Genomic DNA, 27852 nt, shown 5'->3' with positions numbered 1-27852 from the left:
TCTGTACAGCGCTACGAAATATGTTGGCGCTGAGTAAATGAAAAAAAGATGGTTGCTTTGTAAATCTTGTCCGGTATATAGCTATATAACTCCCTATAGCAGGGATCAGCAACCTTTGGCTCTTCTTGTCACTCCCATAGAAAAGAAAGGAGGATTCTGGTAGTTGTAGTTTCAGAACAGTTGGAGTGCCGAAGGTTGCTGATCCCTGCCCTATAGACTTAAGTAGAGGAATATAGAGTCCTACACACGTGCAGCCTCTCCATTCAGTATGTGGCTGACTTACCAGACCGTTAAGGGAAATCGGTGGAATAATCCAATAAAATATCTATAAATCTTAAATAAATGGACAAAACATGATATCAGGCTTATTTGATTTAATTCTGCTAAGCCAACATCTATAAATATACAAACATTTTAACCCATACAACAATCTGAAAAAAGGTAATTTATGTTTATTTAGCAACAACAAAAATTTTTTTTTGCAGAATTGTTCCAGCTGCCATGAAAGAATGGGTGAGGTTTAATAGTTAAACATATATAAAAAGTAACGTGGAGACAACAGAAACAAATAAAAATACGTAAAAGTCCAGAAGGTTTAAAAATAAAATTAAAAAAGAAAAAAAGGAAAAAAGACACAAAGAAAAAGGTTAAAAATATAAAAATATTCAGGAGTTGGACTATGTACAGGAGGAGCTGCGCCGCTCAGTTCTGGATTCTCAGAGGCAGTTTGGATTTGGGGAGGGAGGTCTCTCCGTCTTCTGAAAATTTCGATCGGTCCAAGATCGGTGCGTTTGCTTTGTTCTCCTTTTCTTTTTTGTGTCCTTTCTTTTGCTATTGACAAAAGAGAGAAAGTTAAAGGGTTAGAAATCCCATTTACCCCATTAGAGAAGGAGTTCGATATAGAGGGGACCCATGTTTTTGAGCTGGAGCTATTAGGATGGAGAAAGTTTCCCTCTGGAGGATCGGTAAACTCAATGACAAATGTGCAACGCTCTTACAGAGGGAAGGGTGGAGCAGCTGAATGCAGAGAGGACGTCAACGTGAGGGACTGCATTCAGGACAGTTACAGGAGCGGCACGTGCCAGAATTAAAGTTCTTTCATAGTGATTCTGTTAAGGCAATCTGTCACCAAAGACCTCCCAAATAAACCAAGGGCACAGTTAGATAGCTGTAGGACAGGGATCAGCAACCTCCAGCTGTTCTGAAACTACAAACTCCAAGGAACCCCCTTTCACTTTCTATGGGCGTTACAAGAGCAGCTGAGTAAGTGCGCATGCTGTGAGCCGTAGTGCCGATGTTTGCCAATGCCTGCTGTAGGTTAAAAGTTTTTTTCCCATGACTTCAAACTACAAGCAAGGCCCTAACTGCTGACTGACTCCCCGTAGATTTTGCCAAAACGGAAAGAGTTACATGCAGATTCTGTCACGAAGTTGCCAATTTCTGTGAACGGTGCAAGATGGCTTCCATTTTATATTCATTGCAATACGGCTCATTCACCTTTATGGGACGCCATACTTTTAATTACACCCGCTCACTGCTATATTTGCTGCGGTGAGCAGGTAAACGGAGCAGAGAAGGGAGTGCTCATACGAGTGCTGTCATCTCTTCAAACAGCTGCTCGGTGGGAGTCCCAGCCTTTGGCCCCCATGGATCTGAGATTGATGATCTATCCTGAGGATAGGTCATCAATAGTAAAAAGAGGACAAGCCCTTTAACTTTGTCGACATAGTGAACGTCATCTGCTGAAGTGAAACAACCCCTTTAATGGGCACCACAGAAAAGGATGGTCTACAATTTACCCCCACTGTTGAAGAATTTATGGACCACAACAAAGGAATTTTATCAAAACTACACACAGCATCAGTATTTTTGTACCGTAGGTTGCAGTTCTCAAAATAATTCAAGGAAATCTCCAGTAACTGTCACCATTATTATTAGAGAACATGAACAGTAAAGGAAAAGAATTTACCTGGAAAAAAGGAATGCCACCGTTTCCCTGACAGAGAACATTGATATCTATGATGGATTTCTCACTCATGATGCTGTCATTCACAACCGTTTCATCTTCAAGGGAATCCTAATAAATAATAAATCAGTTCGACAAGTCAGAAAGGTTTGAAAAAAACTTAGGGCACATGGACATCACAGGAGAGGTGGGACCCTGTAAGAGACTCAACAGAAAACTGCTCTGTAGGAGTAGCTCCTATTGTCATGGTAGAAGGTTTGTCTGCAAAGCTCAAAATCTTAAAATTAAGTCTAGGGGAAAAAGAATGAGAAGACATGGCTCATGGTGGTATTCGAGTCTTCTGACCTTAAATGGCAGAAGACCCCTTTTATTAAGCAAAAACCTGGGTGTTACCCGTAGAACCTAAAAATACAAATAAACCGATAGGATTCTGCCACACAGATCAGTAAGTCCTCACAATATACTATCTGGACACAATTAGGATACTCTAGTGCAGGAAAACCAAAAGCAAAGAAATTGCTTTGTCTACATACTGTCCCCTCTGTAGCCATCAATCTTTTATACCAAATGCCTAGGTATATCCAAGATTTAAAGGGGTTGTCCGGGTTCAGAGCTGAACCCAGGCAGACATCCCTCCATTTTCACCCAGGCAGCCCCCCTGACGAGCATCGGAGCAGTTCATGCTCCAATGCTCTCCTTTTCCTGGCGCTAAAATGCGTAGGGAAAAGGCATTTTCAGGAGTTCCGGTGACGAACCAGGCTCTCCATGGGGCTGCCAGAATACCTGGTGACGTCACCGGCACTGATGGGTGGGCTTTAGCACTGCCCAAGCCAGTAAAACTGCTAGGGCAGCGCTAAAGCCCGCCCATCAGAGCCGGTGACGTCACTGAACACACTGCCGGGCGGAAGTGGCAGTGTGTTATTTTAAACAAAAGAGCCCGTGCCCTGCAACCCCTGGAGATCTGAACCCGGACAACCCCTTGAATTAATCCTACTACATTACTGTTGTGGTGGACACGAGTGATCCTTGAATTACATGGCTAGCCATGTATCTAAATGGCCATCATGTAATACATATCCTCTGCTTCGGCTGGCCGGCCAATTTTCTTGGTTTATTGTGATCAATGATCACAGTATACGAAGAGATAAACTGCAAAGATCAGAGCACGAGTCAGGCCATGATTGCTGGGCTGGAATATGCTACAGGAGGGCATGAGATCACCCCCAGGCTTGATGGCCAGTGCCCTTTTTAGCAACGGTTCCCTTAATCCACCTCAGATCATCTTACCTGGTCCACAGGCTCCTCCAATATGGAGGCCACACTGCTTACTGCTACTTGATACTCTTCCTGCTGCTTTCTAAACTGTTCTAGGAGGAGTTCTCTTGGGTGAGTCTTTATGAGAGAAGAGGGGTAAGTGTATTCTCTTCTCTGAGGTGTGGTACCTGCAACAACAGAAATGGGTGAGAACCCTCAGTATAATCCAGTTTCACCATCAACCACGAAAACAAGATGGCAATTTCCTCCTTAGCTCACCTGTTGGGATATCATTTCGGAGTTCTTCCTTAAGGTAAGAATTGACTTTACCCATGCAGGCTCTTGTTTGCTCATGAAGCTGATGCTGCTGCTCTGCAATCATCTCCTTACTGTTCTTGACCTGGTCTACTAGGCTGGCAACGGATTTCTCCTCAGCAAGCTTTTGCAGGTGCACCATGTCTGAAATCTGAGCCTCTGAGGAGCAGCAGTTTTCTTCCATACCCTGGAGGATACAATAAAAACTGCTAAATTAGCAATTCATCTGTAACATGTCAACCCTTCAAACCTCAAGATGCAGAAGGCAACATGCAGGGCCAACTGATGGGGAGTATACAGAGCAATAGTAACAGAATAAATACTAGTTGTACTGGGGGGCAGAGACCACTGTGAGCCAAGTTCAGAGCAATATCTCTCCTTACATGTCTGTTTTAGTAACTACCGACATCCCCTGGTAATAACAATTGTGGAGCATCTAGTCTTATGACTGTTATGCCATTTCTGTATTATTCCTGCTAGAAGTTATGAATGAACTGCTAGCAGTCTGCAATGAACGTGCAGAAGAGTGATACCAGTTTTGGGGGGGATAGAGCGTCCCTGCACAGCCCGACAGCTCTGATTGGACAATGTCAGATTTTGCAGACACATCCCTAACTGGTAACACCCATCTGCACCGTCACTGCACTCCGCTAGCAATTCATTTATACCTTCTAAAAGGAATAATAAAGGAATGGCACAGAGTCATAATAAGTACTCCAGAATAGTTATTACAAGGGGAATGCAAGTAGTTACTAAAACAGACGTGTCAGGAGAGTTAACAGGTCCTCTTTATAGGGGTTGCCACATCAGGACATCCCCTCTTCATATGACCAGTTAGGGCATATATAATTCATAGAAGACATCCCACCACTGAGGACAGCACTCTATTAACCAGATGCAAACCGTGGTTCTCACTCCAGGCAGGCCAGCCCCATCGGTTAATTCTATGGGTGGTCATGAACCATGGCCCATCTATGACTACATTATATGTTGCAAGGTAACTGTATAACCAGAGTCCCCCCCCCCCCCCCCCCCCTTCCCCAGCGATAACAGCAGATTCCCAGGGGTTTCTAAAGCTAACCCCCCAGTGATTAAATAATTGCTGGGCCAGGTTTAAAGGGAATCTGTAATAACTTTCAGGCTGCCCTATTTCAGAACAGAAGAAACTGGTAACTGATCCCCAGAGCAAAACACTAGGTCACTTTCTTGAATTAACCTGGCCATTTTGCCAAACCCTGTCAATTCAAGAAAGTGACCTGGTAGGTTTCTCAGATAAGGCCAACGCAATATGCTGAAAGATTCCCTTAAATATAATTACAATATAAATTTCCAACCTACAAGGAGACTCGGTATTTACCTTGTGGAAGCTTTGGAGCTGACTTTTTGCAGCCTGTAAGTAGCAATCTTGCTGTTCCATAATAGAATCCAGTTTGGTCCTGGCAGTCTCGTACCAGCTCTCGGTCTCCTGAGACAGGGCGGTGATGCCGCTGTTGAGCTTTTCACATTTACCGTTGGATTCCTCTATGGCGCTTTGGTTTGTGGCTGCCAGATGCTGGATCTCACTGCTTACGTCTTCACTCTGGTCTACGAATACCTTGTGATGACTTGCAGTACGTTCAATGGCTTCTGCGGTAACACTACAAGAAGAAAGGTATTGGTCGATATTACCAGGTTACAACTGCAGGGGACAGGATTCTAGAGTTACCCCATGTGCTGTGACATCTACAAGTTACATTCACACATCAGTAGCCACCATAAGGAGCCATACAAACATCCCCTATACATGTAATGCAAAAACATGGCAAGACAAAGGGGGAACAGGCGCTCATAGAGCCAATCAGATCTTGAAACCAGATTATTACCGGGGGCTCACATTTGGGTGTCGAGCGAGCATAGACACCCAAAGTTCAGTTGCTCTTTAACACTGTACATGTAATTGACATGGTGCAGGCTCATAAAGCGTCTCCTTCACATTAGAGCACATTTAAAGTGGTTGCCCCATCTCGTCAACCCTAGGTGGCTGGGCTTCCGGAATTAGCCCAACCATGCAAACAGCTTCTACAACTCCAGCAGTCATGGAAGCAGTATAGCGGAACAAGCTAAGCTGGGAGTTCCAGAAATGACGAGATGGAACTACCCCCTTTAAAACACACACACCATTTATAGGTTCTGTAAGATGCAGATAAAGATCTTACTTATCCAGATCGTGCTGAAATTGACCGGCAGAACTCTTAAGCTTTCCTCCTTTGGAAAGAAGACCATCAAAGCTCCGATTTGTTTCCACGGCAAACAGATTCAGCTGGCTTTGTAGCAAACTTAGGAGATTATTCAGTCCCTAAATAAAAGAAATGAACGTAACTTGGTTTCTTATGTCAAGCATACAGCTGATCATGAATGTTCACAATTAAATACATGCTTAGGCCACCAGCAAACATTGCATTATACGTGCGGTTCTTCCACGCGGATTCCCATAGGGAAATACTGCAGCGTCATACAGTACCAGCAAATGTATGATATTACTCTAATCTCATGTACACTTTGCAGATATTTCCTATGTGGAAATTGATCCGCATTGCATTTAATAGCATGTAAATTTTGTTTGTGGTTTTAGCTCCGGATTTCACCCTTTTTAATGGAAGGGTGAGATCTGCGGCAAATCTGCCTCAAAATCTGCACAGAAATTTGCGCAGATCTTATGAACATTCACCCGTGTGCAGGTAGCCTTATACTTACTGTATTGCTCTCAAACTAAATTCTTTCAGTTCCATCACATTTCAGTTATTTTTGATGGAAGAAAAAGTTCTCTGTTGCACTTGTTTCTTTTTTTCACAAAGCTGCTGCTAATAAAAGTATCCTCATGGGGACCTGCACATGGGTGTGGGTCTCAAAACAGAAATTCCGTGCAGATTTCTTGGCGTTTCACCATCAAAATCCGCATATGTTACTTACAGAATTTGTTGCGGTTTTTCCCCAATCTCTGAAATCCACACAAAAACTGCTTGCATTCCCCATGTAATAATTCTGGAGCATCTTTTCAGATCACTACATTGTGCGATTCCACTATTATTCCTACTAGAACTTTATTGCAGCAGTCTGCAATAAAGGTCGAATGGGCATCTATTCTTACGACTGTCTTTCCTCTATTATTAGATTTTCGAATGAATTGCCAATACTCTGGAAGAAGGGTCCAACTCGTTATCAGTTGAGGGTGTGTACACACCGCCGATAGCAGTAATGATTGGATAGTGTCATACTGTGCAGGGAGACTCCCCCAACTGGTAACACCGAGTTGACCCCTTCATGCAGATTGCTGGAAATTCACTGATAAACCTCTAGTAGTAGTAATAGAGTAATGGCACAACAGTCATAAGAACAGATGCCTGTTTGACCTTTATTGTAGACCACTGGTAATTCATTCATAAACTTCTAGGAGGAATAATAAAAGGAATAGCACATTATAGAGAATAGATGTCCCAGGAATAATTATTAGATGAGAAATACAAGTAACTACTAAAATTTACATTAAACATATACACGTTGCTACCTGTGAATGCAGAGCCTGGGCGGCCTGGAGCGCCTCTTTCAAACTCTCAGACTCTGCCTGAATTGTGGAAATGGCAGAAGTAGAATCCAGGCGTAACTTGTGCAGCATCATCGAATGTCCTGTGAAGAAGCGGTTCATATCTTCTTTATGAGAATCCACCTATAAAACAGCCACATTACATCACACTCCTGCACGGCGGTGAGCGGTGCAAATAGAAAGTAGTACATGTCCATCTCCATATAAACTGCTGGACCAAGGCCATTAAAGGGGTTGGCCAATCTCATACATTGGGGGCTTATATCCCCCCCACCATGTGTCCACAGCAAATCATTACCTATTTTGAATGGCATTACATGGGTAAATACTTTATTGCATTCTATACTTTTTTTTATAGTGTCAAAACAGAATCCATACCAGGATTTTTACTATCGTCAAGATAGGCCATCAACATATGATTAGCGGGGATCTGACACCTCCCACCCCAAACCAGCTATTCTGCAGTAGCACCGATGCCTAAATTTGGCGCCAGAACTTTACAGCCAAGTCCACTAAGTGGTGGACAGAGACGATTACCACAGCACTGCTCCCAATCACTTCAATGGAAGCAGCGCTGCAGACACCAGCTCCATCCACTACAGTAGGGATGGCCAACCTGCGGCTCTGCAGCTGTTGCAAAACTACAATTCCCACCATGCCCTGCTGTATAAGGATAGGGAGTTGTAGTTTTGCAACAGCTGGAGAGCCTCAGGTTGGCCATCCCTGCACTACAGTGAGCTGGGTAGTTCCAGTGCTGGAGCTACTGCAGAACAGTGGATCAGCAGGGGTGATGGATGTCAGAACCAAGCCAGACACTGATGGTCTATCCTGCCGAAAGGAAATCGCTTAAAATTCTGGACAACACCTTCAAATTTGAGCTAGTATGTAGGATCTGTAAGTTGAGGCATATTTCATAGTATTATACTCTGTCGCCCAGGGATGACTATAAATTAAATTGCAGAAGCACTTAGGGTAGAGGTTAAGGTGATCCCATAGTTATATTCTTTCTGGTTTGCATCTGGCAAATCCATACGAGCACTTTTGAGGATATGTTCACAGATGGCAGACTTGTTGCAGAAATTTCCACATCATATGAATGGGGGACTGCAGCAATTTCCACAAACTCATTTCAGATTAATGGGAAAAATGCAGAAATTTCCGCAACAAATACCGTATTTTTAAACCCATGCAAGATGCAATTCCCCCCCATCCCCCCAAAAGATAAAAAATGCGGAAAAAAATGGCAGTGCGTCTTGTGGGGTGAATACTAATGGGGGCTCTTAACAGAGGTCTGATTGGGGGTCATTCACATTGGGGTCTGATCTGAAGGACTTAACATTGAGGATCTGATTGGGGCTGTGAGCAGAGGTCTGATTAACATTGGGGGTCTGATTGCTGGTCCAATCTGCGGTCTAATGAAAAATATTTTTTTCTTATTGTCCTCCTCTAAAACCTAGGTGCGTCTTATAGGGCGAAAAATATGGTTGCGCTTGCAGCCCCTGCAAATCCACGGCACAGGCACAAATGTCTCTGCACAGATTCTCTGCATTACAGCCTCAAAGCTATTCACGTACCTTGTCAGCAACAGCGGAGAAATTCTGCATGCATCGGCTCATCTGCGAATTCAGATCCAAAACCGAGGTTACAATTGGCAGCAAGTCAGATGCCAGGGCTTTCTGCAGAGCAAGCCGGTGCTCATTCTGTCGGGAGAGATTACACAAAAGGGCACAGTGGTGTAGAATTAGATATGATGGTACAGCTCAGGCATTGATGAATATAGCAAAAACAAGAACAGTCCAGCCGACCGCAGAGAGAGAAAAAGTTTACCCCTCTACCCCCTGCTGGACCAACCAACAAGTTTAAACATCAGACCGGTTTAAAAATCTGCACTTCATGTATCCCCTACTATGGCTTCACAATCCCATTGCCACTGGAGGGGACAGAGTTGGGCCCCCAGAGGAGATTTGTTACATGAATTGCTGAATATAATAGATGCTTTAAAGGACTAGTCCAGGAATAAATTAGTTTTTAAGCCAATGTTATCAGAAGATTCACACACACCATGGAGGAAAGAAGTGGCATGGAGCCAGTATGAATCTACCAATAACTAATGTGACTTTCACACTTGCGTTGTTAATTCCAGTATTGAGATCCGACAGAGGATCTCAATCGGAATTAAACGGATCAGTTTTGATTTTGTACATCAGGATGCATCCGTACAGTTAGGCTGCGTCTGTGTGAAACCAAAACTAACAAAAAAAAAAAACAAAAAAAAAAAAACACTGTCACTGTCAATGGGTGACTGATTTTTTTTTTTTTAGGCTGCTAAAAAAAAAAAATACAAAAAAAAAAAAACCTGATCTGTCACCATTAACTTAAATTGTTTTCAGTGCTGGATCAGTTTTTACACCTGGATACAAAACCGCAGCGGTTTTGTGTCCAGTCACAAAATGGAATGCTGACAGAACAGAAGACATCCTGAACGGATCTCTTTCCATTAATCAGAATGCATAATGACCAAAAGGAAAGTTTTTTTCCCCCGGAAAATAACAAAGCAAGTGTAAAAGTAGCCTAAGGCAGGCTGCGGGCATTAGCTAAAAACTAATTATTCCCAGACAATCTCTTTAGAACACACCTGTCATTTCAGAATAAGCAGTCCTGTGTGCATAACCAGTAATACCACCATTTCTGGGCATTATATGACCTGCACTTTTCCCGGAGCTATACTGCACACAGAAAAGGACATCCCACTCTTCTCTTACATATAGTCAGAATGCAGAAACAGCATGGAGGACATTATACAGCGGTACTGAGCAGTGTAGCTGTTAATCCAGCACTAAAGTTAGATAGTGTGGCGCTCTCTGTAACTGCTGCTTCTTCTCCCTCCACTCTGACCTGTTGAAATGACTGCCCATTTAAAAAAGATCCATCACATCAGAAATTGGCTGCATACTTTTGCAGCTGCATCTTCACCGATTCCAGCAGAATTTTTTCTTCTAAGGCTACTTTCACACTTGCGTTGTTCTTTTCCGGCATAGAGTTCCGTCACAGGGGCTCTATACCGGAAAAGAACTGATCAGGTATGTCCCCATGCATTCTGAATGGAGAGTAATCCGTTCAGTTTGCATCAGGATGTCTTCAGTTCAGTCGTTTTGACTGATCAGGCAAAAGAGAAAACCGTAGCATGCTACGGTTTTATCTCCGGCTAAAAAAACTGAAGACTTGCCTGAACGCCGGATCAGGCATTTTTTCCCATAGGAATGTATTAGTGCCGGATCCGGCATTCAGAATACCGGAATGCCGGATCCGTCGTTCCGGTATGCGCATGCGCAGACTGAAAAAAAGGTGAAAAAATAAATGCCGGATCCGTTTTTGCCGGATGACACCGGAAAGACGGATCCGGCATTTCAATGCATTTTTTCGACTGATCAGGCATTTTTTCGACTGATCAGGATCCTGATCAGTCTTACTAATGCCATCAGTTAGCATACATTTTGCCTGATCCGGCAGGCAGTTCCGGCGACGGAACTGCCTGCCGGATCTCTCTGCCGCAAGTGTGAAAGTAGCCTTATACAACCCCCATTGCAGTGCCTTAATTTTAAGACCAGATATAGTGAACTCTCAAGTGTGCAGTCTCCCGCAAGACTCACGATTTTTCCATTGAAACAGGGCAGTGGAGACCACTCGAGAATTCACTAATATCAGGCACCGAAACTAATTTTTAAAAATTTTAATACCTTCAGAAAAATCTAAAAAAAAATCCATACATCCCCTTTAAATGCCCCAAGTCAAAATGTTCTGTGCTCGAAAACTACAATTTTGAAATAAAATAGTTACCCACAAATCTATTGCAACATACCATCAATTTCTGCAGCTCATCCTTTGCTTGAGTACACAGGCCTTCCTGCTTTAGTATTGCATCAAGGCTTTGAGTCACCTGACTGGACACAGTATCCTGAACCATATGAAAAGACGAGGAAACTGCAGCAGCGGTGGCACTTAAAGCTGAAGAGCTGGCAGAGAGAAGGCCATCTGCAAGAAGAACATCAAGCCATTTAGCAAACTTCTATACCTATAATGAGGTCCAGCGTTGTAAAAACTGTCGGACAAATACCGCCGCACGCAGTGTTTTTGGTCCGGCCGATTCCCACCAGGCCTAACTCGGGGAAGATCTGTTATTTAAATGGTCACCATCATGTGAACAAACTATGCAATATATCTTATCAGAGAAAGAAAAATGTCCTCCTCTTTCCCCCTAAACTATTATTCCATGCCAAGTCTATCTTAAGAAACAAGATGGTTGTCCTCTCACTGAAGGATCAGATCACAGCTGCCCATAGAAGTCTATGGAGAAGGAGGAGCTGCAGTGAAAGAAGAGACAAAAAGAGCCTATATAAAAAGGGGACAAGAAGTCTATGGAAAGAGGAGGAAGAATGAGCTGCTAGGTGTTGATAAGATATATTACAAAGTTTCTTACATTCACCTGTACTACAGATTTATGCAAAGTTGAAATGACAGTGACCATTTAAACTATATTTATATATATATATTGTCTCTTTAGAGATCACCTTCCCCTGATCATGTACATGGCTGCACTTACTTATAGAGCTGGTATAGACGTCCAACTTTCCCTGCTGCTTCACACTGTACTCATCCACAGATCTCTGAATGGTGCTGAACATTTTATCCATGTCTTCTGCAAAGCTCCCATGGACCTGGGCATTGTGATGTTCCACTGACGCCTTGCGATCCAGTTTGGCATGGAGACCAGACACATCTTTGGTGGTTTCTTCAACGGTGCTCAGCAACTAAAATGAGTAATTCAATGGAAAGGATTTTCAGGAAGCTTATAAACAAAAGGAGGGAGGCAAAAAAGTATATTTGTGAGATCTGATGGGGGTGGACCCTGTTATAGTTTACTTTTCTTTTGCCCGTTCAGACAGTGGATAGTCTATAAATTCCCATGTCACATATTACAGGTACAAAACCACTATTAGGGCTCATGCACGAACATGTGACGGCCGTTGCGTGTATTGGGGACCACAATTTGCGGGCAACTTCCGTGCGCTTGCTGGAGAAGGATGCAGACAAAAAAAAAAAAAAACGCAAAAAAATAAAACATTTTTTTTGTGTTGGGGTCCAGGGAGACAGACAGAAAACTACGGAAATACCCCATAGTGCTTCCGAAGGTTCCGTGCCACTGTTCCACACCGCACCTTCAAGTGAATGGGTCCACATCTGTGATGCGGTGCACAAACAGCTGGGGCAGGCATATATTGCAGGCCCGCCGTTTGCGGGACATAATACTGGGCCGGCCAGCAGACGTTGCCTGAAGGACCACCCATTTATAGAGGACCCAATTAGAGCACATGGATATTACAGAAGATCTCCTCTATAAGGCCTCTTTCACAGTTTTTTTTTTTTTTTTCGTTTGCAGGCCATTTTTTGCGTTCCATATATACGGAACCATTCATTTCAATGGTTGCGCAAAAAAAAAAAAAAAAACTCAGAATGTACTCCGTATGCATTCCGTTTCTGTATTTCTGTTCCGTTGAAAGATAGAACATGTCCTATTATTGCCCGCAAATCACGTTCCGTGGCTCGATTCAAGTCAATGGGTCCGCAAAAATAAAAAAAACGATACACATACGGAATGTACTCTGTATGTCTACCATATCTGTTCCGTTTTTGTAGAACCATCCATTGAAAATTTTATGCCCAGCCCAATTTTTTTTCTATGCAATTACTGTATATGCCATATGGAAAAACGGACCAGAAACATAACACGGAACGGATCCGTGAAAAACGGACCGCAAAATACTGAAAAAAGCCATACGGTCGTGTGAAAGAGGCCTAAGCCAGAACAAGGACCCGCTAGGCAACTGTGGCTCTTTCCCATCAACGAATTACATAGGGTGCACCAATACTGCACTGATGACACTCGACTTTCCATCTAGGTTTGTATGGCATATCGATAAGATATGCCATATATGTCCAATAGATGTGGGTCCAACCTCTGGAACCCGCTCATGAAAAACAGGGCCCTGCTGTGAATGGAGAGCAAGCCACGTATGTACAGCCATCTCCTTTTTCCCTGCAATGAGACCAAAAATATCTGAGTGCTGGATTAAAGGGGTATTCCAGTTAAATAAAGTTAGTCCCTACCCAGAGGATCCCAACAGAAGAACCCCACCGATCATGAGAACAGGGGCCCTGTACCCTGTGGAGCGCCCTTGAAATAGACGGAACAGTGGAGCGCATTAAGACCAGCTGCCCCAACCATTTCAGGGGACTCCATGGGGTATGCGGCCCCCATTCTCATGATTAGTGGGGGTCCCAGTGGTAGGACCCCCACTAATCTAATGATCATCCCCCATCCTGCGGATATGTGATAGTTTTCTCTAACCGGAATACCCCTTTAACTGTTTTTGGAAGTCTTATACTAGTGAATGCAGGGGTGGCATCATAGGCCGTGCTTGCATGCCGTTCATAGTGGGACCTCAATTCTTAAGAGTGGAGCTGGTCTTAGAGATTAGACATTAGGTACATCCTATTAAAATGTCCCAGATGGGAATATCCCTTTAGGCTACATGCACATGTTGCAGATTACACTCAGTTTTTCAGCACAGATTCTCGTGTGGAAAAATAAGGGTACAAGCAAATTGTATGTGATTAGAAAAATAAAAATTTTAAAAAAATGTGTGTGAAAATTAGCCTGCCATGCGGATTTTGAAATTTCCAGCATGTCAATTCTTCACGCAGGTGTGATTTTAAGAAAATCTGCAGCATATACTGCAAGTAACATGTGGTATTTGGTGCGAAGAGGGACAGAAATCGTCACGAAAATTCTGTTTCAGAAGCCACACCTGTATGCAGAAAGCCTCAAAGTAAATGCGCACCTTCGGCTAATTTCATTCAGTTTTTATGCTCTTTTTACGGAGCCATAAAACGATTAATGATGAAATGCCGCCACCTAAGGGGGAGTTTAGGAAACTGCAAATAGGAACATAGTACAAGTGGTCCCTCAAGTTATGATGGCCTTAGGTTACAATTAGGGATGAGCGAATGAAACATCCGAAGTCAATTCACATAATACTCCTTACAGCATTAGTATGCATTGGCTCAGAGGAGGCGAAATTACTTTGGTTAATAATCTCAGAAATTAATTTCTACTGTAAAAACATTCCACTTGGAACTGAACCCGAAAATAGTTTTTTTTACAGTAGAAATTCATTTATGAAGCTATTATGCGAGGTCTCACGAGACTTTGCGAAGTAATAACTTCGGCTCATCTGAGCCAATACATTCTAATACTGTATGGAGCACTCGCTCCGTACAGTATTCAAACGAAGCATTACGCGAATAGACTTCAGATGTTTTATCCGAAGTCGATTCGCTCATCCCTAGTTACAATACATTCCCACACAGAATGTTCTTTCCTGGACCATTAACTTGAATTGAAACTACACTCAACCTACAATGCAGCTAATCTGTGACATGTATGATTTGCACTGACCGGCTGTCTAGTAGCGCCTCCGCAGTACACAGGGCATGTAGTACCGCACCGATCTTTACCAGTGCCAGGATGATCTGCTCCTATGGACACTAGGAGGGGGTGACTCCATTTTATGTCTCTGGCACACGTATGTACGGTATAGGACTTCGTAAAAGCTCTTGTCCTTAGCATACAACGCGATATAAATAATGCAGTGAGCCGCTACTTCGAGGGTTTATATATAAAGACTTGATTCATCTGTATTTGTCATCTTTCTATCATATTCTGGGGTTTCTGAACCTATTACTACTTGTTCGAGATAATTGTACCGTGCGCCTATAACTTTCCAACTTACAATGGTCGCCCCAAAACAAACGTACGCAGAGTGACCATCGGGTGCACTATGCTGTGTATACGGTATGTGACCGCTGCAGCCAATCACTGGCCTCAGTGGTGTATGGAAGAAAGCTGGCTGATGTATACCGCTACATCAACGCTGTAGCCATGTACACAAACATCAGCAAAGAGGATCAGAGCTGTGGCTCTTGAAACGTCAGGAAGTACCAAGTCAGTATACGCTTAGTTCTTATTTTATTTCCTGCATGTTAGCTTTATGGCTATGCATCTGCGATTACGAAGGAGTTAGTCTAAATTTTCTTGTTAGTATATATTGAGGGTAGCTGCCTCTTAGATTGAGCACTCCCCGCCCATCTGCCTGGAGCTTCTGAGCAGAGTCTATAGGTAGCTGGTTCCTACACCGCCCTGAACATTGTAGGCCTAGGTCAAGCCCAGGAGAGGCAGCTCTGTTAGTGTTAGGGACCCATCTGCAGAAGCCACCTTGACGCCAGGTAGATGGGCCGGACACACATTTGATCAAAAATGTGCGCAAAGAGCCTCTATTTTTTTTTTTTTTCATTAATAGTAGGTATAAATACCACTTTAAGTCAGAATGATCCTTATTTTTCAGTTTTATTGTTTGTATGTGAAATGTTGTGCTGCCATTCCTTTTTTGTTTGCTTTATGGATATGCATCTGCGATTATGAATGTGCTAATCTAAAATTTCTTGTAGTTTTTATTTTATGACATTTGGTTACTTTTTTGTAAATTTTTTATTAACTCGGCCAACCCCTTTAAAGAGTTACCTTATTGGCTGTATTGTGAAGTTTCTTTTCCGTGGTCTTTAACGCAGACGTTACAAACTCCTCCTGAGCCAGATTAAGCTTAGATTCCTGTAGATTTATCTGGGTTTCCTCCAGTTCTTTTGCTTTACACTGCAGCACAGTAGTGCACTCCTCCAGCTCCTTCTTATTCTCAGAGAACAGCTCTGTCACCTGTCAAAAAAAAGGGATTTGAATGAATAAAATGTATTACTAATCTGAATAAACGGACAGGGATAATATATACTGTATATGGTTGCTACGGGCTGCAGACCCATTCTTCATGCTCCACAAAAATTCACCCCAGTAACAATGGACTCACCCGTTTCAGCTCCTCCTCGAGAGCGGCAATTTTTTCGGTGTATTCCGTGATCTGCTCTTCTTGGCAGACTAGTTTACCCTGTAGCTGCCTGTGTATACAAGATAACCGTGAGCATGAACCCCGTTACTTTCTCTAGTTTCATCTCTTTAGTTAAACTTACTCGTAGTTTTCACTGGGGAGGTAGACCCCATTCTTCTCTCTGGCTGCAGAAAGGTCCCTCTTCAAGCGCTCAATCTCCTCGGTGTATTCCTAGAAAGAAACAGGTTACCTTTTTAAAAGTTAAGTACATTTCCTTAAACTGCTTTTACCGGATTTTCACATTTTAAACTACAGTTTTTTAGTTTTTTTTTCCACTTTAAGCTTTTATTGGTTTTTATAATATTTTAGGGCAAAAAAAAAAAAAAAATTATGTTAAAGGGGTTATCCAAGACTAGCAAATACCGCCGCCCACAATATGCCGGGCCCCTCACACTGATTCTACTTACCTGGCTCCCCATGCCACCGCTTCTCCCCGTGCACGGATGTAAAGATCCGATGTCGGAGAGGATGCAGTCAGTGACTGGGACGAGCCTCCCTAGTGTCACCCGCGATGCTAGGGAGGCTCGTCCTCGACTGCCATTGGCTGGCGCCCCAGGATGTTGTCATATGCGCACGGGGAGAAGCAGCGGTGCGGGGACCAGAAGCGGCGCCGGGAGTCAGGTAAGTTGATTCAGTGTGAGGGGCCTGGCGTATGGGGGAGCATTTGTTGGTATCGGATAACCCCTTTAAACTTCAAACTAAAGTTAAAGAGCACGTGAAAGTGAAGAAACGCATCGTTTTCTTCCACTGGCCAAAGCACAAGGAGTTTTATGAACTGTAATGGGTATATAGAACCTGACATCAAACAATATAAACCACGGAACAACATGAGGTAGAAATGCACATGTAGATTATGATAGTAGCCAAACAGACGAGACATTAGACAAGGGGGGCAGGGGGGAGAAGGGAAAGGGGTTGCAGTTTCTTTTGAAGAGGTTAGACCTGCGCATCTCGAAATGAGGCTGAGGAGCGAAAGGCTTCCCAGGGGCCACATATCGTAAGGTGTCAGCGGGTGTAATACTAATGAGGTCTTCTAGTCTCTGATACATTTCATCAAACCACTCCTCAGGCGAGGGGGGAGAGGTGGATTTCCAATGCCTGGGAATCACCGCCTTCGCTGCCTGTACCATGTATTTTAGGAGGGATTTCTTATATGCTGGGACATTCAGGACACCGTAGAACAGCAAGATGGCTTCTGGAGAATTTTAAATGGGGACACCTGTGACTTCCTTGATTGTTTTGTGAACAAAGTTCCAGAAAGGCTGTAAGCCGCTACAATTCCACCACACGTGGATCATCGTGCCCTCCCCCGTGAGACACCTCCGACAACGGTGCAATACCGTCGGGAACCATTTGTGGAGTAACGCTGGTACTCTGTACCATCTAGATACAATTTTGTAGCTCGTTTCTTGAGCTTTGTCCGAAATCGTTGATTTGTGCAATAGAAGGAAGCATCTGTTCCACTGGGCTGGGGTATAGTGGTTTCCCACATCCCGCTCCCAGGCTTGACAATATGGAGGAAGGCATGAGGATCGCTGGTGTATCAGCAGCTTGTACACAGAAGATATGGGGTGTAAGACCGCTGAGGGAGAAACACACATCTGCTCAAACTCAGTGAGTTTTCGGGCTAGAGTGTGGGTTTTGCTTAAAGAGGTATAAAAGTGCTGAAGCTGCAGATACTCTAAGTAATTACGAGTTAATGGAGTTTCTAGTATTTGGGACAGAGGTTTCAGTGTGGGACCAGAAAGGACATGGTAGAACCTGATCGGGCGGATTATTGTGCCCTGAAGAAAGGGTCTGGGTGAGCGACCTGGAAGGAATCTGGGGTGGTCAGTTAAATGATACATCTTTTAGCTATTAGGCTAGGGCAGGGATGGGCAAACTGCAGCTTTCGAGCTGTTGTAAAACTACAACTCCCAGTATGCCCAGTCTGCCTACAGCAGGGCATGATGGGATTTGCAGTTTTACAACAGCTGGAGAGCCGCAGTTTGCCCATCCCTGGGCTAGGGAAACACTGGTCACGGCCAAGATCGCTTAGCAGCGCTGATCCCATAGAAATGATAGGGATCGCCATGGCAGTCGCAAGGAATCCAAAACGGCTGGAATTCTTGCGACTGCAGTGGCCATTCCATTGAATTTCTATGTAGTACAATTTAGTTTATATATTCTGTCAGGGGTACATCCAATTTTTATCCCTAAATAAATGATGTGTGTGGAGACTGATTTTAGATTCATGCCTTTCTGAAGCACAAGGAGGTATCAGTGCGTGGTGCTGATGCAGAACTATGAAGTGAAGGATACAGGGCATGTGTGTCCTCCGCAGCCTGCTGGTGAAGGTGGATGCATTCAAAAACTTACAGGGGAGCTTCTGCTGACACCAATTTGAGATATATTGGAAAACGAACACTGGAGGATTTATCGAGGCTGATGCTTCTAAAGCCAGTTCTGATTTCGAGTATGGTGATGCGAGATGTGCCAAAAGCCAGTGCCACTCTGCAGTAAAACTGGTCCATGCACCAGAATCTGAATGCTGTGTTTCAGGTATTGCTTGTGCCTAGAAAATGGTGTAAGTTATGGCAAACGTGTCTGGCTGTTTAGGCATCCTTTTAGCAAAAGTGGCCAGCAGGGAGGAGAACAGACAAATAAAATAAAAAATAAATAAATAAAAAATCCCAATTTTGTGCAAGATGGCCAACTTTGGCAAACCCAATTCTTGTGCAGGGGATATGATCAATCTCCCCCCATTATCTTTCACGCCTTTATTTAAAAACTTTGTTCCACAAGTTCTTTGATTTCAAATATATTTTTTGCTAGATAAGTCCTTTAAAAGGGTTTGTGATCTGTATTGAGCCGATAACCATCTGATAAATTCCTTAAAAAAACGTCCAGCTCAAGATGAATGCATCCACTGTGAGAGATGGGCTTTGTTCCTCTGTGGAATACATTTTTGTTTAGTACACATTTTTGTCCACTAGATGGCCGCAAACCAGATGTAAGATCCATGTGTGCATTAAGGTCATTAGGGGAGGGGGAAGTTAGGTTGCAGTTTTCAAATCTACCTATGAACTCAGAGTTGAAGTTGCTGAAACTACTACTATAAAGGTTAAGGAGCCAATAGTCTCTTCTTAAGGAACACCCCTTTTGTGGTGTCATGTCTGCTATATATGTGAAAGTATTTTCAAATAAACAGGGTCTTGCTCAGGGGGATGAGGAAGTGCTTTCCCATGAAACCACCTAGTGTGTCTGGTCTCATTATGAAAGCTGTATGATGATACGCACATACTTAGGCTGCGTTCACACGGGCGAGATTTCCGCGCGGGTGCAATGCGGTAGGTGAACGCATTGCACCCGCACTGAATCTGGACCCATTCATTTCTATGGGGCTGTTCAGATGAGCGATGATTTTCACGCATCACTTATGCGTTGCGTGAAAATCGCAGCATGCTCTATATTCTGCGTTTTTCACGCAACGCAGGCCCCATAGAAGTGAATGGGGTTGCGTGAAAATCGCAAGCATCCGCAAGCAAGTGCGGATGCGGTGCGATTTTCACGCATGGTTGCTAGGTGACAGTCTATAAACTGTATTACTTTCCCTTATAACATGGTTATAAGGGAAAATAATAGCATTCTGAATACAGAATGCATAGTACAATAGGGCTGGAGGGGTTTAAAAAAATAAACTCATTAACTCACCTTCTCCTCTTGATCTCGAAGTTCCCGGTCTCTTCTTTACTTGAGTTGTGGGCTAAAGGACCTTTGGTGACGTCAGATCTTATGCTCCAATCACATGGTCCATCACCGTGGTGATGTACCATGTGATTGGAGCATGAGATCTGACGTCACCAAAGGTCCTTTAGCACACAACTCATCAGTAAACTCAACTCAAAGGTCCTTTAGCCCACAACTCAAGTAAAGAAGAGACCGGGAACTTCGAGATCAAGAGGAGAAGGTGAGTTAATGAGTTTATTTTTTTAAACCCCTCCGGCCCTATTGTACTATGCATTCTGTATTCAGAATGCTATTATTTTCCCTTATAACCATGTTATAAAGGGAAAGTAATACAATCTACACTACAACTAACCCAAACCTGAACTTCTGTGAAGAAGTTCGGGTCTGGGTACCACAGTCGGTTTTTTATCACGCGCGTACAAAAAACATTGCACCCGCGGGATAAAAACTGAACATCGGAACGCAATTGCAGTCAAAACTGACTGCAATTGCATTCCTACTCGCGCGGTTTTGCCGCAACACACCGGGACGCATCCGGACCTAATCCGGACACGCTCGTGTGAACCCAGCCTTATACTTCTAAATGATTTGGCACCACACAAACAAGATGAGAATCGCATGAATTGCGATTACACCACCTACACCAGCAGGCAGAGGAGGTCTGACCTCTGCTGGTGCTCAACGGAAGTAATGGAAATAGAGCGCTGCACTCTCTCAGGCAGTGCCACAGAGTGCCTGGATGTGCAACCTGCTGCTCCATTACTGGGTGGACCCAGGAACCCCTTTCTCATGATTAGTGGGGTTGCCATAAGACACCCATCCCCAATGATGTGGGCAAGAATGTATCATGGGAAAAACGCTTTAAGGTTGGTCAAACACCATTATGTATAGCTGTCGAACGCTACAAACAGCTATAATAAGGAAGGTCCAAACATTAAAACACAAGACTTAGGCCTCTGGCACACGAACGTTGTGTGCCTGTATTGGGGCCCGCATACGGCAGGTCCGCAATACACAGGCACCGGCCCGTATTCACTCCGCATCACGGATGTGGACCCAGTCATTTGAATGGGTCCGCAATCACAGGGATGCGGAACGGAAGCACGGATCGGAACCCTGCTGAAGCACTACAGAGTGCTTCCGTAGTGTCTGTTCTTGCCTCTGCACCGCAAAATCACGGACCAATTCAAGTTAAATGAGTCTCTATCCCGGTCGGTCCCCAATGCACGGATTGGATGCACAACATTCATGTGAAAGAGGCCCGAGTCAGGATCTGTTCAGGGGAAAACTAATGGCTTTGCAAACAAAATCAGTTTTTTTCTGCAATTGCAATCAGTGTTTCAGCTTTTGCCGTCTGGATTGGAACCCATTTTCATGCGCACTTCTCCCAGCAACCATCAGTGAAAAACACATTGCATCCGGATGCAAAAAACACAAAATATTAAAACATACTGCAATTTTTCCTGAATGCAGTGATGATCAGGGAGAAACCACGCTCATGTGCACAGGCCGATTGAAATGAATCAGTCAGGATTCAGTCCAGATGGTGTGTTCACTACATGCATCCAATCCGGACGGAAAACACGTTTCGATGAGTCTTTAGGGGGCAGCGTTGCTCATATGTTTTAATACAGATACAGCTACGACTCAGTGAAGAGAAAAGAAAAGAAGCAGCACTCAAAAAAATAATAAATGTGGGTGCAAAAAGTCCTCCTTATAAGACCTGTGACCAAGGTCCAGATTGTAGACATACAGCAAAAACGAAGGCAGCACTCCAAGTTTGTGAAAAAGGTGGAAGGTTTATTCACCCAACCAGCAGCAACGTTTCAGCTCTCTCTATGGAGCCTTGGTCCAGCTGAGTAACATGTGCATGATGGCATACATAAATAGTGGCAGTGATTAACATGATTACAAATCAATTCCAATGGTCATAAACATAAATAAGATGAATATAAAAATTTACAGTCATATAAAGAGTATAATTCATCCATACAGCTAGTGTACATATAGTGGCGAATAGGCGCATACATAAAAATTCATAGTGTAATTCATACTGTGTACAATATGCCCCAATCTTACATAATCAGTGATTATTGCAGAAGTGAACAAATATGTGAATAAATTAAAGAAAATACTTAAAAACCTTTGAATGGGTAAGAGGCTGAAGCACCATGGTGGAGACTGCTGGCGTCCGGAAACAGCAGCTGCGCATGCGCCGCGCCGCATATTATCGCGAGACTTGCATCAAAACTGAGTGACGTCGCTGGCCATAACAAAGATGGCCACAATGGAAAAAATGGAGTGAGGGCGCCTGCGCCACCAGGCGTTAACGCCCATCCAGCTTCACAGAGTACTAGTTGATAAGATATATACCGCATTTTCAGCAGAGAAGCCGATCCATAGATCGGGGGCCGGCGGTTCAATGCCGGTCACCGTCAGGACATCCGTCATGAAAGGGGGGCGTGGTTCTCATACCAACTCCACCCCATCGTCCAGATATATCGGCGCATCCGCTCCAAAGCGCTCGTGCCTGTCATGTAGTAGCCGATCCAAATCAAGGATCAGTCATAACAGACTGCAAGAGCGCAAGGATCCAATGCATCGGTAAACTTGCAATAACAAAGATATATGAAAAATTTATAAAAAAATGAGGATAACAGCAGGATTATCCAACCGTCCGTGTGGTGTGACCCCAGTCCCACTTACAGGGGCTAGAGCCACAGCAGACAGACAGGGACAATCACTTCACCATTCAGCATCGCAGATAAGTACAAGCGTATAAATGAGGATCGCCGACACAGTTCCTCCAGTCTTCACCCCAACTACCATTCATAGTATGAAGTCATAATAAGATCCTGTATAAAACAGAGGAGATAAGGAGAAAACCAATTAGATAAATAGCACATGTTATTTTCCATAAACGTAATCAGAAAAAGAAAGGACATGCATAGTCAGCAGTCAGACTATCCTGAACTCCACATTTAAGCCCTGGGGTTTCAGGGTGCCCAAAGTATAGATCCAGTATAGTTCACGTTTTTTTAAAAGTTTGACACGATCACCCCCACGTCTGGAAGGAGTTATTTGTTCCAGGATTCTAAATCTTAGGTCATTTTGTGTGTGTTTGGCATCAGCAAAATGTTTTGACACTGGGAGGTCCATTTTTTGTTTCCGAATGGAATAGCGATGTTGGTTGAGACGGGTTTTGACGTCCCAAGTAGTCTCCCCAATGTATAGAAGGTTACAAGGGCAAATCAGCAAGTAAACAACATAGGACGAGTCACATGTTAGGTACTGTCTGATTTTCACATTCTGTCCTGAAATTGGATGGGGAAATGTATCACCTTTCAGCATCAGCTTGCAGTTAATGCAATTATAGCATGGGTAGCAACCCTTCCTGGTGGACCCAAAGTAAGACTCGCATGTCTCCCTGGATGTGCCAATATCTGATTTAACCAGTCTGTCACCTAGATTGCGACTGCGTCGATAGGAGCAAAGAGGTAGGGCCTTAAATTCCTCAATATGTTCAAAGTTACTGGCCAGAATGCGCCAGTGTTTTCTGATAATTGCCGCAATAGTCGTACTATTAGTATTATACTCAGAGACAAACGGGATCCGGGGCTGTGATCGTTTAGGATCACCTAGTCCCGCCTTAATAGTCTCTTTAGTAAGGGGTTTCACCCTATTGGTGTGTTCTTGAATAAGCTTTTTAGGGTAACCGCGTGACTCGTCCTATGTTGTTTACTTGCTGATTTGCCCTTGTAACCTTCTATACATTGGGGAGACTACTTGGGACGTCAAAACCCGTCTCAACCAACATCGCTATTCCATTCGGAAACAAAAAATGGACCTCCCAGTGTCAAAACATTTTGCTGATGCCAAACACACACAAAATGACCTAAGATTTAGAATCCTGGAACAAATAACTCCTTCCAGACGTGGGGGTGATCGTGTCAAACTTTTAAAAAAACGTGAACTATACTGGATCTATACTTTGGGCACCCTGAAACCCCAGGGCTTAAATGTGGAGTTCAGGATAGTCTGACTGCTGACTATGCATGTCCTTTCTTTTTCTGATTACGTTTATGGAAAATAACATGTGCTATTTATCTAATTGGTTTTCTCCTTATCTCCTCTGTTTTATACAGGATCTTATTATGACTTCATACTATGAATGGTAGTTGGGGTGAAGACTGGAGGAACTGTGTCGGCGATCCTCATTTATACGCTTGTACTTATCTGCGATGCTGAATGGTGAAGTGATTGTCCCTGTCTGTCTGCTGTGGCTCTAGCCCCTGTAAGTGGGACTGGGGTCACACCACACGGACGGTTGGATAATCCTGCTGTTATCCTCATTTTTTTATAAATTTTTCATATATCTTTGTTATTGCAAGTTTACCGATGCATTGGATCCTTGCGCTCTTGCAGTCTGTTATGACTGATCCTTGATTTGGATCGGCTACTACATGACAGGCACGAGCGCTTTGGAGCGGATGCGCCGATATATCTGGACGATGGGGTGGAGTTGGTATGAGAACCACGCCCCCCTTTCATGACGGATGTCCTGACGGTGACCGGCATTGAACCGCCGGCCCCCGATCTATGGATCGGCTTCTCTGCTGAAAATGCGGTATATATCTTATCAACTAGTACTCTGTGAAGCTGGATGGGCGTTAACGCCTGGTGGCGCAGGCGCCCTCACTCCATTTTTTCCATTGTGGCCATCTTTGTTATGGCCAGCGACGTCACTCAGTTTTGATGCAAGTCTCGCGATAATATGCGGCGCGGCGCATGCGCAGCTGCTGTTTCCGGACGCCAGCAGTCTCCACCATGGTGCTTCAGCCTCTTACCCATTCAAAGGTTTTTAAGTATTTTCTTTAATTTATTCACATATTTGTTCACTTCTGCAATAATCACTGATTATGTAAGATTGGGGCATATTGTACACAGTATGAATTACACTATGAATTTTTATGTATGCGCCTATTCGCCACTATATGTACACTAGCTGTATGGATGAATTATACTCTTTATATGACTGTAAATTTTTATATTCATCTTATTTATGTTTATGACCATTGGAATTGATTTGTAATCATGTTAATCACTGCCACTATTTATGTATGCCATCATGCACATGTTACTCAGCTGGACAAAGGCTCCATAGAGAGAGCTGAAACGTTGCTGCTGGTTGGGTGAATAAACCTTCCACCTTTTTCACAAACTTGGAGTGCTGCCTTCGTTTTTGCTGTACGACTCAGTGAAGCTTTAATATTATGTGGACAAGCAAGTGAAAGATACATTGCCCCCATACGCGAACTGGCAGCATGCAGCCAGTAGGGGAACAAGGCATTAATCCTAGCTATGAAGGAATAGCAGTAATTTTGGTGAATACACTAAGCAGTGATAAGCTGAGGCGTTTGCTGGAAATTTTAAAATTACCTACCTTTTAGTAACGTAGTATATTAGTTAAGTCTTAGGTAGTACAAAGGTGTAGGATCAAGAGGTGCGATTATAGTCCAAAGGACAACAGTGGTATTCGTATATTAATTATACATTAACTTATTGCAAGAATGGGATTTACCTTGATAAGGGCCCGTTTGGTTAGTTTCTGATTCACTTCAGGTTTATTCATTATATTCTTTGCTCGGTTGGCATATTCCAAAGTGCTTACAGTTTCCTATTGGGAAAAATAAAATATCTTAGCATTTTAAAATAAACGTTTATGGGCCTCTGTCAGCAGATATGTACCTATAACACTGGCTGAACTGTTACATGTGCACTTGGCAGCTGAAGACATCTGTGTTGGTCCCATGTGTCCGCATTGCTGAGAAAAATGTAGTTTTAATATATGCAAATGAGCCTCTAGGAGCAACGCATGGTCGCCGTTACTCCAAGAGGCTCCGCTCTCTGCAACTGACGCGCCCTCGGCACTTTGACAGTGCCAGGTATGAAGACGCTTTCACTTCCTGGCTCTGTCAATTAAATGGACATGACGTGGCGGTTGCAGAGGCTCATTTGCACATATTAAAACATTTTTCTCAGCAATGCGGACACAAATGAACATGGGACCAACACAGACACCTTCTGCTGCCAAGCACACATGTAACAGGTCAGCCGGTGTCATAGGTACAAAACTGCCGACGGATGGTCGAACAACCCTTTCAATTTAACAATGGGGAGAGGTGAGGCTTTGAATGGTACTGAACTAGGGTTGTTGCGGGTATCGAAATTTTGATACTTTTGTCCCAGGTTTTCAATTTTTTCAATACTGGGCTGCGCAGTATAGCATCTCTGAACATAAGCGCTCTGCTGTCAGTGCGCTCATGTTCTCTCAGCAGCACAGGGGAGAAGGAAGCAGTCTCTCCCTCCCCCTGTGCTGCTGCCGCCAACAATGAACGGAGAGAGGGGCAGGCGCACTGCGCCATCAATGATAGGACTTTTCCTACACAGAGCGGCGCCCAGAGATGTCCCAGCACTCACCATTATTCCTGGGCGCCACTCCGTTCGCCCGCTGTGCCTGATTACTGTCTCCTCTCCTGCTCCATAATGCTAATTACTATCGGAACAATGGGGAGGAGACATCCGCTTCTCTAGTGGGCGTTCCTTCTCCCTGCACTGCGATTGGACAGCGCTACAGCCAGGGAGAAGGAACGCCCAGGAGAGAAGCTGATGTCTCCTCCCCATTGCTCCGATAGTAATTAGCATATGGAGCAGGAGACAGTAATGGGGCACAGCGGGCGAACAGAGCGGCACCCAGGACTAATAGTAAGTGCTGGGACATCTCTGGGCGCCGCTCTGTGTAGCCTAATACTTAAAGACTACTTTATGGGTCCAGACTTTAAACACATAATACAGGAGGCGGGTGCTGGCAGCAGAATCGCATTGCCGGCACCCTGCCTCTGACAGGGAGCTGCGATCAGCGACAGTTAACCCCTCAGGTGCGGCACCTGAGGGGTTAACTGCCGCTGATCTGCCAGTACCCGCCTCCTGTATTAAGGAGTAATTATCATTGGTGGCGCAGTGCGCCCCCATCAACCCCCCACCCAATTAAAATTGGTGGCACAGTGCCCCCTCCCCCAAGTATTAAAATCATTGGTGGCAGTTGCCACAGGGTCCTCTCCCCTCCCCCTCATTGGTGGTGCAGTGGCAGCTTCTGATCGGAGCCCCAGCAATGTAAGCCTGGGGCTCCGATCGGTTACCATGGCAGCCAGGACGCTACTGAAGCCCTGGCTGCCATGGTAACATCCCTGATGCTGTGTGCACAGAGCAGCAGGGACAGTGTGAAGTCCTATTAACCCTGATAGAGATCTATCATGGTGAATAGGACAAGGGATGAAAAAAAAATCCCAGGTTCTAGCCCCTAAGGAGGGAAATAGTTATTAAAGAGGACCTTTCACAGATTCTTACCCTATGAACTAAATATACAGATATGTAGAGCGGCGCCCGGGGATCTCACTGCACTTACTATTATCCCCGGGCGCCGCTCCGTTCTCCCGCTATGCCCTCCGGTATCTCCGCTCACTAAGTTATAGTAGGCGGAGATACCAGTCCCTAAGTTATGGTAGGCGGAGTCTGCCCTAGCGCTGGCCAATCGCAGCGCAGAGCTCACAGCCTGGGAGGTTATTTTCTCCCAGGCTGTGAGCTCTGCAATGTGATTGGCCAGCGCTAGGGCAGACTCCGCCTACCATAACTTAGGGAACGGAGATACCGGAGGGCATAGCAGGAGAACGGAGCGGCGCACGGGGATAATATTAAGTGCAGAGAGATCCCCGGGCGCCGCTCCACATGTCTGTATACTTAGTTCATAGGGTAAGAATCGGTGAAAGGTCCTCTTAAAATAAAATAAAAAAGTAAAAAAAAAACCCCACCAAAATATTAAGTATAAATCGCCCCCTTTCCCAATTTCACATCTAAAATATATAAACAATAAATAAACACATCACATATCGCCACCT

The 27852-nt window shown here is 44.1% G+C and overlaps 1 protein-coding gene across 2 annotated transcripts in view; it reads right to left on the bottom strand.

Annotated features, from left to right (window-relative positions):
• Window positions 1-359: 359 nt before the first annotated feature.
• KIF11 (kinesin family member 11) overlaps window positions 360-27852 on the bottom strand; it is a 52646-nt gene continuing 25153 nt past the window's right edge. For both annotated transcript variants that reach the window (XM_040437467.1, XM_040437468.1), the window contains exons 10-23: window positions 25479-25574; window positions 16251-16339; window positions 16091-16178; window positions 15754-15942; window positions 11716-11923; window positions 10975-11147; window positions 8690-8815; window positions 7080-7238; window positions 5731-5870; window positions 4893-5172; window positions 3500-3722; window positions 3254-3408; window positions 1970-2077; window positions 360-831 (exon numbers count right to left, since the gene is read on the bottom strand). In XM_040437467.1, the coding sequence (XP_040293401.1) occupies window positions 703-831; window positions 1970-2077; window positions 3254-3408; window positions 3500-3722; window positions 4893-5172; window positions 5731-5870; window positions 7080-7238; window positions 8690-8815; window positions 10975-11147; window positions 11716-11923; window positions 15754-15942; window positions 16091-16178; window positions 16251-16339; window positions 25479-25574 (2163 nt within the window). In that variant the 3' untranslated portion in view covers window positions 360-702. The remainder of the gene's footprint in view (window positions 832-1969; window positions 2078-3253; window positions 3409-3499; window positions 3723-4892; window positions 5173-5730; window positions 5871-7079; window positions 7239-8689; window positions 8816-10974; window positions 11148-11715; window positions 11924-15753; window positions 15943-16090; window positions 16179-16250; window positions 16340-25478; window positions 25575-27852) is intronic.

Source organism: Bufo bufo, chromosome 6 (genome assembly GCF_905171765.1).
Source record: "Bufo bufo chromosome 6, aBufBuf1.1, whole genome shotgun sequence".
Lineage (NCBI taxonomy): Eukaryota > Metazoa > Chordata > Amphibia > Anura > Bufonidae > Bufo > Bufo bufo.
This window is presented reverse-complemented; position numbering and strand designations above follow the sequence as displayed.